The 16,559-nt window shown below is 36.1% G+C and overlaps 2 protein-coding genes across 3 annotated transcripts in view; one reads left to right on the top strand and one right to left on the bottom strand.

Annotated features, from left to right (window-relative positions):
* LOC137247043 (serine/threonine-protein kinase PITSLRE-like) overlaps positions 1-2,945 on the bottom strand; it is a 47,009-nt gene extending 44,064 nt beyond the window's left edge. The window contains exon 1 of one of the 2 annotated variants that reach the window (XM_067778114.1): positions 2,806-2,945. The gene's annotated coding sequence lies outside the window, so the exon portion shown is untranslated. The other variant, XM_067778112.1, reaches the window with a different exon arrangement.
* The window catches only part of LOC137246113 (uncharacterized), a 34,607-nt gene extending 23,977 nt beyond the window's left edge, over positions 1-10,630 (top strand). The window contains exon 2 of the mRNA XM_067777208.1: positions 10,384-10,630. Coding sequence (XP_067633309.1) covers positions 10,384-10,630 — 247 coding nt within the window. The remainder of the gene's footprint in view (positions 1-10,383) is intronic.
* Positions 10,631-16,559: the final 5,929 nt, after the last annotated feature.

Raw genomic sequence — 16,559 nt, 5'->3', positions numbered from 1 at the left:
CGTCATAAGGTCAACCCACCTACCAAGTTTCATCTCTTTAACTTTCTTTAGTATCGAATTATCGCACTTTTTCTGTTTTTCGAAATTTTCGATATTCAAAAAGTAGGTGTGTTATAGTCCGATTTCGTTCAGTTTAAATAGCAATCTCAGATAAGTGCCCAGGAACCTACATACCAAATTTCATCAAGATACCTCAAAATTTAGTCAAGTTGTCGTGTTAACGGGCAGACGAACGCCCAGATCATTTTGATATATAGAAGTCTATATCTATCTCGATTAGTTAACGCCGTTACGGATTACCGTTATGCGAACAAAATTAATATACTCTGTGAGCTCTGCTCAGCTTAGTATAAAAAAGATAAAACACATTTCAATACCTCAAACATAATTGAAAAGCAGAAAAAAATTATAAAATAAAGTAATTAAACCGAATTTCAATTCCAAGCCAGCATAAGTAAAGCATAAAATATTTTTGTTTAATATTTCTGGGGTAGTCATAAAATATAATTTAATGCCTACAGTAACTCGAAACAACAACGATATATATATAAATGAATATTACTATGAACATACTTCATCGTTTTCAACCTTTCATATACTTTTACTTCTTGCCTTAATTCCCCAACAAAGAGTACACGATTAAAAATTTTAGGCAATAAATAAATATTTAAACACTACATTAATATTAAAATTGAATTTATATGAAGAGTGGCTAAAAGCGAGATTTATAAAACTATTCGGGAAAGTGCTCTAAAAGAAAAAAGGGCAGTTAAAATGGGGTTGATCGTTCTTGTCATGGGTAAGTTAACATTTTTGATAAATTTTCAAATTAACTCTGCGTTAAAAAGAGGGCCTACGTGTAACATAAATTCGCAAATTAAATGAATGTTATTATTTTTAAATAATATCCACTTCAATATCATCTTCCGGTCATGACTGAATCCGATTCAGTTATCAGTGCCTTATGATAAAAAGGGCTTCCTGTATACCAAATTTCAGGCAAATGGAACCATGAGTATATTTTGTTCGAAAAAGACGGTACCTGGTGCATATATAAATTACGTATCTACCGGATTTCAGGCAAATCGAACAGTGAATAAAATTAGTTCGAATAGATCATTCCTTGGTCCACTTTCCAAAAAAGAAGGTTCACAGGAACACTATCCGGATCGCTGTGAAGCTGCCCTGCAAATTTTTATGAAATCGGCGGAGTGGTTTGGGAGTCCATAAGCTTCATACAAACACATTTACATCCTTCTTTATATATATAGGATGTAATCAAATCCTTCTTTACATATATAGATAGATTAAAACTTCTTAAATAAATAAATGTAAGGCGCGATAATCTCCGAAGAGATTTAAAGCCGAGCTTCTCTTCCAATTTGTGTCGTGCTCCTCTTATTTTTACCTACAAATTGGCGGGAGTGAACCTACTCGTTTTAGGCCGACTCCGAACGTCATAGATGAATGGATTTGCAACTCTTTGTTTCGAGAGAGCGCTGTCAAAATGCACATTTTTTATAACATTTATCAATTATGCCACTCCAAACAAAAATATATAGATCTGAAAATGGGGATTTTTGACATACATTTCGGCGATTATAGTTTCAATCACTTAATAAAATGATAGTCGTAAAATATTTATTTCCTTAAAGTTATTTTACAATAATACGACTAGTTAGAGTTAAATATAAACAAATCTAAGTAAAATTTACATTTCGATTAAATTAATTAGTCAAATATTGTAACGCATTTAACTCGCAATGAAAACCATATATTCTTTTGAAATTTCAGTAAATCGGACCTATGATATAATAGTTAACATTACTTAATGGATAGGGCTTATCTTGCATGTCTGGCGTTCCAGGTTCTGTGATCAAAATGGGCTGGTTGCATCGGGAGTTCATATTTACAAAACCTATTTTTAGTGATAACTATTGAATAGGAAATAATATTTACCCTACGCCTTCGAACTAATAATACTTACACTAAAACAAGTATTTTAGCCTTTTTCCCATAATTTTTGAACGCTATTCTACAGTTGTAGGTCAAAATAAAGTTTACCAAAATTTTTGGTACGTTTTTCGTTTTGGCTGGCACATTTTTTGTTCTGGCACCCGCTTCAGCTGCCGCGAGGGATTTATCTGTGATTGTTGCCAGCAACAACTAGAAGATAAATCCCTCGTGAGAGCGAAAATATGAGAGCGTAAGCAAAAGATTCATATCAATCTAATCTATGCCGAACGTCATCTGCAAGGCAGATGAGTTTTCACTGAGAAAATTTTCATGAGTTTAAGAATGCTTTCGAATGCTGGCTTTTTTCACCAGTCGACCTAATTCAACATGAATATATGTAACGCATAACGTGATGTGGTGAAAGTCCCACTCAAAGCAAGTTTGTTCGTACAGTTCACACATACACACGAACTGCATTTTCAACTTGTTACTTTTGTGTTACATTTTTGAAAATTACACGCTCATAATTTTTTCATAACACGCCTAAAGAAGTATAACTACAAAAAAATTTAAAAATTACCTAAGCCTAGGCTAAAATTTTTAACCGTGTACAACTTAAAGTTTATTTAGAATCAACAGTTATGAGTTCAAATTTTGTTTTTATTTCGGGTTGTACGCATAAACTGTCACTATTATTTTGTATACCTTTTCTGTTATGTGATTTATGGCAGTTGGACCATAACTTTAATAATTTTTTAACTTTTTACTTATAGGCTTTAAAGTTAAGAAAGAATAATAATATAAACTAAAACCTTGAGCATCATTTATTCACAGAAAGCATCAACATGCTTAATTTGACTAAAATAAAGTCACCAAAAGTACAATGAACCGCAGAGCAAAAATACAAAACAACGATAATCAAAACAAACACTAAAATAAAAATCTAAATATTTTAGTGTGATCTATAAACCATAAAATAAGAAGCACCAGTAGCGCTTGTATTGAATTAAACAAAACAACTAATTTGAAAACCGTTGCTAAACCAAAAAAGAGTATATCTATAACCGTACCAATTAAACCCATCACATTTAATACGACAAACTACCGTAAAAATCGCTACTAAGCCGTCTTAAGCTATTACATGTTAATCAAATTAAAGTAAAACTTAGCAACAAATGCAATTGAAAATCACACACACACAATTACAAAACATGAATTTCTTCTTAACGCTTTAATTGATATTTAGCAAAATGATATTTCACTGAAAAACAAACCGGCATTTACTCACTAGCCCCTCACGCTGCTGTCACCAGTAAATGATGACTACCGGCAGACAGTGTCAGGTACGTTGTTGAGCACATCTCGGCATTGACCTTGACTTCTGTTTATTATCGGTTTAAGTCAAGATTTAACCGCATCTAAATTAGTGCAAAACGGAAATTGTTGTTGCACCGCAATATTTTTTCAAAAACTTCAGCGATAAGGTATCAAGATTTATGCGTACTTTCACCCAGAGCGGTGTGAGTGAAATGTGACTCTTTACATATACAGCGTCATCTGTTAAGGCTTAACGGCGCATAGTGTTTTATTTTCTTCAATTGGGAACAAATTTTAAATAATTATGTTAATCAGTGTCATAATAGCTGCAAATATACACCACAATTCTAAACAAAAATTCCTTGCAAGTTTTTTCCCTTCTCCCATTCCTCGTATTCTAAATAAAAATTCGTTGTGAGTTTTTTCACTTCTCCCTTTCCTCTTATCCTGCACAATGTTCGAAAAAGCGGAAACCGGTTATGGAAGATATGTAGGTATTATGAATGGAGATTTCTCTGCCATTTTTTAGGAGTTTTTTCTCTTGTTAAATTAAAGGGAATGCATCAAAATAGTTAAAGTAAATTGATTCTTTTAAGAAAGGGCACTTATTTGTACAAATTTCTGCTAAAATATGTACATTATACCACAATATTCTTTATTTTAAGTCGAAGAGTATATCACAAGCAACGGAAGAGCTCTTGGTATATTTGATGCAACCATCCAGAAATTGCGCAAGAATTTTTTAAGAAGTCTTAAATAGATTTTGGCATATGACGAAAGATGAATTCAACTCGATTTGGCCGCCAGAAAATTGCTTTGCTGAATGGAACCAGGCAACTCCAGCTGATGTGTGTTATTCCGTCGCCTTCTTCTTCTTCTTATGCTCCACTGTTGATGTTGCTGTGGCACCAATTCATAACTCATTTCAGTGAATACCATATGAAATGCAATACTGTGCATTGTTTATACTTTATTTCTTAATTTCAAACAAATTCACAACATTAACTAAACTTTTCGATTTTTTAAACAAAAAAAGAAATGCGCACCAAAATTTCAATTGACTAAACAGCTGACTTCGAAAATTCGAAATTCGTATTCCCCAGATATTGTTCTCCCTAGGAGAAAAGAATTGGAGGAATTTTTCCGCGAGAATAAAAAAATCCGCGAGAACAAAATTCTGAGGGAATATTTAGAATTGGGCTGATAATAAATGTAATATTTATTATATCAAGCAACCCACGCTTTTTGCTCTGAATATGATTATTAGGTTAATAACTTAAATTTTATTATAGGCAACTTTATTTGGAATAAATTATTCATGGTAAATTATTCCACCTTCTAATAATCTTAATATATAAAATGAGGGGCCCGCGATTTAGAGGTACTATGAAATTTTTTTTAATTCAAGAGAGTCTTTAGTTCATCCATGTGCAATTTTTAAGCCGAATCAAGGAAAATCTGCATTTCGTTTTAATATTATAGTGAAGTGTGAAAAATAAAAATCTATATACATATATAAAAAGAAAGGCTAAAATGTGTGGTAGTTGGTCGCCGGTGTTTGAAGAGATGCGTCGGTCGATTTTGTTCAAACTTTCACACAAATTGCCTAAACCTCACGCGGTGGTTACTACATCATAGGTTTGGTTGCGATCGACGTACAGGGTCTCGAGATATAGGCCAAAACGTGGACCCGATAACCCCTAGAATGTGTTTATAGAATATGGATAACAAATGAAAGCTGTTGATTAGTGCGGCGGCCACCGTGGTGTGTTGGTAGCGTGCTCCGCCTACCACACCGTATGCCCTGGGTTCACACCCCGGACAAAGCAACATCAAAATTTTAGAAATAAGGTTTTTCAATTAGAAGAAAATTTTTCTAAGCGGGGTCGCCCCTCGGCAGTATTTGGCATGCGCTCCGGGTTTATTTCTGCCATGAAAAGCTCTCAGTGAAAACTCATCTGCCTTGCAGATGCCGTTCGGAGTCGGCATAAAACATGCAGGTCCCGTCCGGCCAATTTGTAGGGAAAATCAAGAGGAGCACGACGCAAATTGGAAGAGAAGCTCGGCCTTAGATCTCTTCGGAGGTTACCGCGCCTTACATTTTTTTTTTTTTTTGTTGATTAGTGCATTAGTATAGGGTAATTTTCGTATATATACAATATGGATATCAATTGATGAGTGCTTTAATACAGAGTAATATATTATACAGAGACGGACTGGGATTAGGAAAAAGTGGAAAAAGTGAAGAAGGGGGAGGGCATAGTCAGACGGGAAAAGCTTATTAGAATGTATGCAGATAGGCCAAATTTAGGGCAGGACAACGTCTGCCGGGTCTTCTAGTATAACATAAAATCTTAGTGATTAAAAATTAGGTAGTGATTTTAAGTTCGGATAGACCAATTCAAATGGCCATAAGGTAAATTAGCCTTATGACCCCCCTGACCTTATATCCGTTGACCTTATGTCATCCCACGATTAAATTACTGCATTATCATAGGTCCTTGATACGTGGGCAAAGTTTCAATTAAACTTATGGGGTTTGAAGTGTCCATATAGTCAATTGAATTAATATCCTTTGAGCTTTTGTCACCCCTCCCACAAATTTTTGCATTGTCATCGATCCTTGAAACGTGTGCAAACTTTCAAATTAATAAAACATCTGAAAGTTGGTGAAAATTATGCTCAAAAATTCCGTTACATACATACAACCCAAACTAATAAAAGCTAGGTAAAAATAATTTGGTAGCCCTTCTAGCAAAATCAATTTTTAAAATATTTTTAGTCATTTACATCTGAAAGGATTAAGGCGATTTTCTCTCCTTTTTGTTGTTCCCTAAAAATTTGCGGGACGGGATTTATATGTTTATGCCGACACCGAACGGCAGCTGTGTGGCAGGTGATTTTCACTGAGAAGCTTTTCGGGGCAAAAATACACTCGGAGCGCTTGCCAAACACTGCCGATGGCGACCACACTTAGAAAAACTTGTTTCTTATTGAAAAAAAGTGGTTTTTAAGTTTTGATGTTACTTTGCTCGAGACTTAAGCCCAGGACATTTTGTGTGGTAGGCAGTGCACGCTTCCATCACACCACGACCGCCACCTGGAAAAAATGGACGAAGTCTGTTAAGGATCACGCTCACTTTTATATACGAGATTTTATAGAGATCTCAGATGTATATAATAGGCAATAACTTTGCAAAAAAAAACACACTTTATGTCATAAGGACATGAAAATTGTTACATAAAATATGTTTGGAAATGGGCGTGTCACCGCCCGTTTTTGAACCAAGCATTTTTTCACGATACGGGAGCCATAAATAGAAGACGAGTTGACGTATCATGATAAAGTGTGGTACATTTATTTCTCCTAAAACGTCAAAGCAGAGAGAAGAAGCGACTGGCGCGCCTTGTTGGACGGCCATAACCGTTCAAACGGCTAAGCGCCAATTAAGTAAGTAAGTAAGTAAAACGTCAAATATTTATGATAAAAATGGACGAAATGACCACACCCACATTTATATAAAGTATTTATAAAAGCAATACTATTGGCAATATCTTTGCGAAAAATAACTTGCTAACAATAATTTTTCACTTCAGAAGTGCTATTATAACAAGAAATTTGAATAACTAAATATATACGGGATAGTAGAGAGACTCTATATATACATTTATTTCCTTTATAAAGAGGAATATTGAATGAAAATGGGCTAAATCGTTTGATACTTAGTAAAAAAAAACTGAAACTAAATGAGCATTCTTTTTATTTGTTATCAGTATAAAGTTGCAGTACCTGGGCGACCGAGATTTGCTCGGCAATCTTCGAGTATGCCGCATAACTTACTTTTTCCTACATGTAATCATTAATCAAACTCTACTTTTTTTATATGCCCATATATTATATATTTTTACTTACCCATATTTGGTTTCCTTAAAAATAGATTTCAAAAACATATCAAACACTAACCGCAAAATGAACTGGAATGAAAAATTAGAAATGGGTAATTCCAGCCTATAGTATAAGAGTTTGTTATGACAATTAGTGAAATCGATAACTAAGTTATTTAGGTCGAGTATCTTCATGCGCAGAATTATCAATTTCAGAAATTTTTTAGTTATACACTATGAAAGTCTCACAATTTTATTACATTCTAAAAACTTGTAAATTTCGCGAATGACAACTATCAGTTATGACAACTATCAGTTAATTTAATTAAGTGTCAACTTACTTCTCTAAGCGACATCTGTTGGTAAGTAGTTAAATGGTTAGATGTCGTTTTCAAATTGAACATATGCCTCTAGTGTTCAACGGTAGAAAATTATCTTGGTGAGATATCTTTTTGCAACAGTGAGAAATCTTTCTAATAATAATCTGTGAGAAATTGCAATTATTCATTTCATATTTGCCACCGTGGTGTGATGGTAGCGTGCTCCGCCTATCACACCGTATGCCCTGGGTTCAACTCCCGGGCGAAGCAACATCAAAATTTTAGAAATAAGATTTTTCAATTAGAAGAAAATTTTTCTAAGCGGGGTCGTCCCTCGGCAGTGTCTGGCAAGCGCTCCGATTGTATTTCTGCCATGAAAAGCTCTCAGTGAAAACTCATCTGCCTTGCAGATGCCGTTCGGAGTCGGCATAAAACATGTAGGTCCCGTCCGGCCAATTTGTAGGGAAAAATCAAGAGGAGCACACGCAAATTGGAAGAGAAGCTCGGCCTTAGATCTCTTCGGAGGTTATCGCGCCTTACATTTATTTATTTTTATGCATTTAAATATATTTTGCTAGAATCTGCCACGGTGCCTTGATATTGCAATTTAATTTTATTAGCATGTATGAAATTTAGAAAATTAAGTCGAATCATGTGTCAGATTTTTTACAAAGATTTTTAACTTTAATGTTCCCCTTTAAAGCTTTAATAGAATATGAGTAAGTAGAGTACTATTTCGTCTAACTACCTCAACTAACTACCCCAACCCTAAATCGCAACCCTACTCAAAAATGTCCCTATTGGAGTGAAATACCTTTCGTCTGATACCCATATCGGCATATCTCAAGCAATTTTTTTAAATTTCGAATAAGTGGCAACCCTAAATGGCAACCCTATCCAAAAATGTCCCCTTTGTAATGCGGAGTGAAATACCTTTCGTTTGATACCCATGTCGGCATATCTCATGCAATTTTTTTTTATTTCGAATAAGTGGCAACCCTAAATGGCAACCCTACTCAAAAATGTCCCCTTTGTAATGCGGAGTGAAATACCTTTCGTTTGATACCCATGTCGGCATATCTCATGCAATTTTTTTTTTATTTCGAATAGGTGGCAACCCTAAATGGCAACCCTAATGTCCCCAATGCGATGCGAATGAAATACCTTTCGTTTGATACCCATATCGGCATATCTCATGCAATTTTTTTTTAATTTCGAATAGGTGGAAACCCTAAATGGCAACCCTACTCAAAAATGTCCCCATTGCAATGCGGAGTGAAATACCTTTCGTTTGATACCCATATCGGCATATCTCTTGCAATTCTTTTAAATTCCGAATAGGTGGCAACCCTACTCAAAAATGTCCCTATTGTAATGCGGAGTGAAATACCTTTCGTTTGATACCCATATCGACATCTCATGCAATTTTTTTAATTTCGAATAGGTGGCAACCCCACTCAAAAATCACCCTATTGTCATGCGGAGTGAAATGCCTTTCGTTTGATACCCATATCGACATATCTCATGCCATTTTTTTTTAATTTCGAATAGGTGGCAACCTTGTGAAACATTCTGAGTGGCAAAACCTAGGTAGAAAGTCTTAGAAGGTGATACATTACCTCTGTGCCAAATTTCATTTAAATCGGTGGAACCGTTCCCGAGATCGTTCGGCTATGCAAACAAAAAAGAATTGCTCGTTTAAAGTTATAAGATAATTTTAAATGTTTACACTTCAAAGTCGCACACTGTGCACAGCCCCTGCTGCCCAATACATTGAGCGAATTTGTTTAATATCCCATAAATTTGGCGCATTTAGTATCTGTTTCAATAAACCTATATGTAAACATGTTACATTTTAAAACGAATATCAATATGTGTGGCTCATAATAAGTTCAAACAGGCATATTTTCTAAATGCCCAACAACAATTGGACGGAAATTTTTTGTTTGGGCTTTTTTTGTTACTTTATAGCGTTTTAATTGTATTTGTTGTTTTTTATGCAGATAAATTTTATTAAATTGACCACATAATTAAGGTTTTTGAAAAATACCTGCCCATTGACCTGCATGACATTCCATTATCGAAGAAACAAATTGCTCTGCATAACATTTCTAAGGCATTTAAGGTAATTGTGTGTCGAATGTTTGTGTGTGTATTGAAAACTTGAAACTCTGAAATAAATGTAAAACTTAATTATAATTTAATTTTACTTTGAAATTTTGTATGTAAAATATTTTGAAAGCATTTAAAATAGACAAATTAAACACATTTAGCTGGCTAATAATGTCTTATTTAAGCTCGATACACTTATCAAAGACCGTCTTAATGGCGCCAGTCGGGATAAAAACAAGTTTTGCTTTACGGACTGTACACCAATCAGCCAATGCAAATAAATAAACTTGACGACATCAATAATGATAGCTCTCAAAACAAATGCTTGCCCGAGAAGAAGCAAAAGTTTTCCAAAATATTTCTTATCGCACACTAAAGTTTTTTTTTTTTTTTTGATTAGACAATTGCAAAGTAAGTCCTCTCTGGTAAACAAAAATCATGCTCTATAAGTCCCTTAACATTCATCTCCTGATGTATGGCTCGAAATCGTGAACGGTAACGATAGAGAAAGATTATTCGAAAATTCAGATCCTGCCATGATGCAGACAGGCCCGACGAGTGGGGAGGGGGAATGGCGGGATTCCCCCCTGGCCCGGGGTTTCTCAGGATGCCCGCGTTTTAGATGTACTAAGACATTTTTTTAATTCGGGAGAGTCTTTAGTTGTTCCATGTCCAAATTTTAAGGCGCATTTCAAAAGCAACGAATATTGATAATGATATTTTGCCTGGGCCTGGGGAGACAACAAAAACATCAAACAAAAATGTATGTTTACATGAATCCAAAATAATAAAGTTTTCGTGGTGACCCTGATGAAGGTTCATCTTCAAAAAGTAATCCAATAACACCACCAACTCTGTATGAAAGTCCAGATTATTTAAACGACTTCGATATCGGTACCGTGAATAATGAGTTTTTGGGATCTGAAGAAGTCAACGAAATAATTCGTCAAGGTCATAAAAACTGCCCTGTTATTTTTCCACGTGATTGTCGTGGCGGAGCATCTTGCCAAATAGAGAGGAAGTGGAGCATGACTGGTTAGTGTGGAGTGCCAGTAGCAATGCTTTCTATTGCCTACCATTTCGTCTGTTAAGCACCAATACTTTAAATCGACTTAAAATTTGCTGTGCGGATATTCGAAATTCCAGGTATAGAAGAAGCTATACGATAAACTGCCACCACACGAAAATACTCAAGATCACATTAAATGTTAAATTCAATGGCTATCTTTACAAAATCTAACGCAAAAGGGGGCCACAATTGATACACTTATCAATGAACAGCTAATCACTGAAACTCAAAAGTGGAAAGAAATGTTATATAGAATTTTGGACACTATTTTATTTTTGGGTGAAAGAGGCCTAGCTTTCAAAAGCGAAAGTATATATCTTGGTGAACGAAATCGCTGATCTAATTTGCCATACTTTATGTAAACATGAAACCCCATTAAAATTGTCGTGCATGAGGGTACGATAACGGCGCCAATATGAATGGAACTTACAAGGGAGCACTACGTCAAAAACTCGAATGCTCGCCTTGTGCAACTCACAGTCTCAATTTATCTGGTTTTGATGCTGCAGAATGTTGTACGGCTGCAATTACTTTCCTCGGAATTGTACAAAAATGTTTTATTGATTTCAGCTGCAGTCCACAACGATGGGACATCCTCAAAAAAAATGTACCGATCTCTCTTCATAGTCTTTCAAACAAAAGCCAAATTTGACTGCGCAAGCATACGGCGATGTTACCGGCATTCTCAAGTACATAAACAAGTTCGAATGTATCTTGCTGTCCTAAATTTGGTTAAAAATACTGACTACCATTAACGAAAGAAACGTGGTCCTCCAAGCTAGATACACCACCATAGATGTTGAGGTCTGACATCTGACAGATGAGAGAGAGAGAGAGACAATCCGACATCTCCCCCGCGGTAGGTATGCATTTCGTAAGAGGCGACTAAAATACCAGATTCAAGGGGTTGTGTAGCGCAACCCTTTCAGGTTTCCAGCGCAATATATAGCTTCTCCAAACCCAATTGTCAACTTCACCTATCCGTGACGAATCCTGTTTCACTAACAGACGAAGCTCTGGCGACCCTAAGCTCCTCACGGAACTTGGGGGTGTGGAGGGAGGGATGGCCTGAAGGTTTAATGTGGCCATATAAATCGTTTCTGAGATGGTCGGGCTAGCTCCTTAATGGTGCTGTGTTACCGGAGCGTACCGGATCTGTATCCGGCAAAGGACCATCACATCGATAACACTCCCAAAGCCTTCGGGGAGTAACCTTATCGCTACAACGACAACAAGGTCCGACATCTTGATGTCTTATTAGCAGATTTGAATTTGATCAGGAACCAATGGCAAACAATTTTAAACGAATGCAAAACAGTTGCTATTCAGCATCTCGCCAAAGTTTCCGGACATTCGAAAGAGAAAACCCAAAAGACGTTCTGAAGATAATTTAAATGAGATGATTACAGATCATTCAGAGTCTGATTTTAAAAACAATACATTCCTGGTGATCGTTGATTCGGTAATCATTGGCATTACTGAACGATTTGCAGCTATGAGAAATTTAAACGAGACGTTTTCCTTTTTGTGGCAATTTGAAGACATCGATGAAACTACGGTTCGGACGAGCGCAGCAAAATTTGTCGAAAAATACAAGACGGACATATCTCAATGCTTAAAATGCGAAACAATTCACTTGAAACACATTTACGAAGCAAATTTTGATAAAGGTCTGTCACCATTGGAATTGCTAAATGCCATCTACATATGTTCAAAATCTGTATACGATTTTCCCCAACATTTGTGTTGCTTTACGTATGTTTTGTACTATACCTGTCACTGTAGCTAGTGCAGAACGTTCATTCAGCGTCCTTTCAAGAATCAAAAACTTTCATAGATCCCGTTCATCTCCAGAGCGAGTTTCAGGACTTGTCACGCTTTATGTGAATCCGTTTTGGCAAGGCAGTTAAATTTTGATATCATTATAAAAAATTTTGCAGCGAAAAAAGCAAGAAACGCCACTCTTTGATATCCGAACCTTCTATATTGAATCATTAAAATTTATAGTCATCATTAAAAATATCAAAAAGTATTAAAATGTTACCAAATAACTAGAAAAGATTATTTGAAACAATATGTGGCTGTTAAAAGAGAATTTTATTTCTACCATACAATAAAACAGTATAGTGTGACGAATATTATCATCACTAACCCGATACTAAGCAGCCACTCGTATGCGCGTAAACAATCAATCGTCATATACACACATACATGCAAGGCAGCAGGGGGATACTCACAAACGCATGTCAACATCAGCCGATGTAGTACTCACATATACACCCGCAAATGGGTACAAACTACAAATATACATGTATATAGCTGGTAACCAAGCATAAAGTTCACGAAATTACTAGACCTTAGGAGAAATGGGTGAACGAGGAAACCGAGAGTATAAAAGCAGCGCAAGCTGAGGCATGACTAATCAGTTTTAATTTAAGCACGTATAAGTGTTATTGTGAAGTACTTTCAAAGTAGTCTAATAAAGACCATTTTGCATTATTAAATATTGGAGTTATTTATTCAACAGTTTAGCGATTCGAACGTTAGCAGAAGGTTTGGAATAAGCGGAATTTCCCTAAATTCGTTACAATAGTAAATTTTCTGTGTTAATTTTATTTTCAGCTCTTAGTACAAAAATCCTTTAGTTGATGTGGCAAATTTTTTTTTTTTTTTTATATAATCCATCAATAATGATTCATGAATGAGACGTCATTAATTCAAATTAATCAAATGTATTAGTGGATTTTTTATAGGGGCCCGTAAATTGTTTAGTCCCGGGCCCGGATTTTCTCTCTACGTCCCTGGATGCAGACTTCCAGTATCTACAGAGTTACAATTAGGAGATTTGTGATTTATTGCATAGATAACAAGAACGAATAAAAATCCTCGGCTTCGCTGGTTCGGTAAGTTATGCGAATGGATGAAGACGCTCCGAGCCAGAAAGTATTTCTATCGACAACCGTGTTTAGAAGAAGAGGAACGGGAAACCTCCAATGAGTTGGGCAGGACGGTTGGAGACGGGCTTAAGCTCCCTCACCACTCCCAATTGAGCCAGTTATCACGCAACTTCGCTGAATATTTTGACAATAGCCTTCGGTTAAATTTGATGTCCTTCTGAAGCGCTTACCAATATATCTTACAGCCATGACACCAACTTCTCCTTGAGCACTCCTTCTTACCAAACAATAATTTGCTTGTTTAGAAATTAAGACGTTTTGCACACGCTTATCGTTGCACGCTTTTTACGCTAACTTGCAGTCGGTTATTAGTCCTAGAAACTTGGTAAATGGTTGGCTACTGCCCGCTGTACCCTGGTGACTACTATTAATCACAAAGATTTCTGGATCTTCTGCAGCATAATGGTTAGAATAGCAACTATCACCCTTGGCTCATAAATTTATTGCCCAGATAATTTTCTCTTCGGCTTAAGTCTTGTAAGCTATCATGCCAGATGTTGCTGAGGGCTCAGGGCTCTCGGCTTATCCTGATCCTAGTCACGCTGTATCAGCGTGTTTCACTAAAGCCTTTCCAAATTATTACCTACAAGAAGCTTACCGAGCCTTATAAATTCTTCGTCGCCTCAATCGACTAGCAATTTTTTTTTTTTTTTTTTGCCAAGATCCACTTTCGTAGTCTATACTCTAGAAGGTCACTTCTAGTGAAGCAGTCGTTGAAAACCTTGCTGAAATTTGGAACTAACTCTTGTTTCCGGAAATTGCCCAGGAAACTTTATATGCTATAAAAAAAACTAGCCTCTAGTAACATTATTCGATTGTTCTGAAAAATTAACAGGGCTAGCCTGGTTTCATTAACTTATCTACGTACTGTCCCGAAACGCATACGTGACATTTGCTTCATAGCCGAGGAGATAACTATGACCATGAATTACTTATCTGAACTATTTATCACGTATAGGTAAATTTTTAATGAAATTTGAAGCTATAGCAATTAAAGTGGGCCAGAAATGAAAAAAAGTCCTTATCTGAACAATCGGTTTATATGGGGTGTATATCACATATACGACAAATCTCTATGATGTTTTCAGACAATAATATATATTACAGAAATTACAATTTTTCAAATTTAGAAAAATTAAAAAATAACAATAATTATCATTAGAAAAAAATTATTGTTCTAGCCTAGAGCTCGAATCGAACCTTGAATTATTACAGAAATTATGAAAAGTTGATTACTGAATAATCGGTTGTATGGGAAATATACTATATATACCACCGATCTATATAATTTTTTCAGACACCAATAAATTCCCTATACGAAAACATTTAGTGAAATATGAAGCTTCTAGTCGTTAAAATGGGGCAGAAACTAAGAAAAGCTTTTTATCTGAAAAATCGGTTGTAGAGTATATATGCTGTATATACGAGAGATATCTCCGATTCTTTCAGACACCAATATGTGATGTATACGAAAGCGTATGGTGAAATTTGTAGCTTCAATCTAATAAACTGAGGAAGATGTTACAAAAATCCTCTTTTATATACAACTAGTTTACGTTCAAACAGACAAAGGGATAGACATACTCACATCAGCTCGTCATCCTGATCATTTCCTTATACTTATTGGTGGATCTATCCCTTTTCCATTATGGACTTACAATTTTGAGATTCGTAACAAACTTAATATACCTTTTTCGTTTTCATGAAAGGTAGATTTCATTTTGATGCAACCTATTAGTCTATTGTGCCCTCATGCTCTTCCCAGCACCTCGTCCAAACCAAGTTCTCTGAGAAAATCTAGAATAGTACTCGGCTTCAAGAGCGTATGTGACACTTTTCTAATTTGAGGGATCCAATAATCCTTAGTCTTCTTCTCGCGACTGTATCGCATTCCAGCAGGATGTGTGCTGCAGTCTTATCTTCGCAATCACATAACCGGCATAGGCTTCTAGACCATATACCTAGTTTATGCATGTGACTCTTTAGTCTGCAGGGACCTGTGAAAATGCCTGTTAAAATTCTTAAGGTACGTCCACACCGGTAACGAAATAGCAAAGTTGTATAACAATTGTTTTAAAACATGTATATATGTTGTATAAACTTTGTTGTGTGTGTGGACGAGCTTGCAACTTGTTATACAACCAAGTTATCTAATTCCTTTGATCTTTACCAACAACCTCTGGGTAACATGTAACCTGCTATAAAAAAAAAAGCAAAAAAGTTACACAGCATCGTGTTATACAACATTTTGCAGTAGAATTTCTAACAAGTTACATAACATTGGTTGTATAACTGTTTGTAACACGTTTTGTTACTGGCGTGGACGCACCTTTAGGCTACTTTGGGGAGGTTAATCATGGTTTTATATCGCTTTGAGTTGTACCCTCCTATTCGTGCCTTTGCCTGCCGAAGTCATAAACTTTCGCGCCAGTGTTGTTCTCTGAGGCACGCCTCTTTTTGCCTGATCTCCTCCCTTACAGTGTGTGGCACTATCGGCATGATCAGGTCCTATTTGTTCCTCGGCCGTTGCCAACCTGGCAATCTCGTTCGCATGCTCGTTATCAGCAGCTCCCCTATGTCCAGGTACCTAAGCTAAACGTACGGTGTTATTGGTCCTAGCCTGTTTACCCACACCATGCACTTAAGGACGGTTGATGATTTAATCTCAACTAAATATTATGCGTTGAGCGTTGTTGCTAAGTATAGCAATTCTCTCGCTTGTATAGCCCCGTTGTAGATTTATCTCTGCACACCGGCTTATGGCTATAACTTCGGTTTGGAAGTTGATCGGATATTTTCTGAATGGTATGGACATTTTGGCATTGGGGCCGAACACACGCTCTACGAAGCGGTTCAGTATCTTTGAACCATCGGTGTACTATATTAGAGTGTTTTCCTGGTGAAGGACTTCAATTCTGGAGGTGGCCTGCGTAGATTTGTTCT

This window comes from Eurosta solidaginis, chromosome 3, assembly GCF_040869045.1.
Source record: "Eurosta solidaginis isolate ZX-2024a chromosome 3, ASM4086904v1, whole genome shotgun sequence".
Classification (NCBI taxonomy): Eukaryota; Metazoa; Arthropoda; class Insecta; order Diptera; family Tephritidae; genus Eurosta; species Eurosta solidaginis.
The sequence above is the reverse complement of the archived record's forward strand: the minus strand, read 5'-3'. Positions and strand labels throughout refer to the sequence as shown.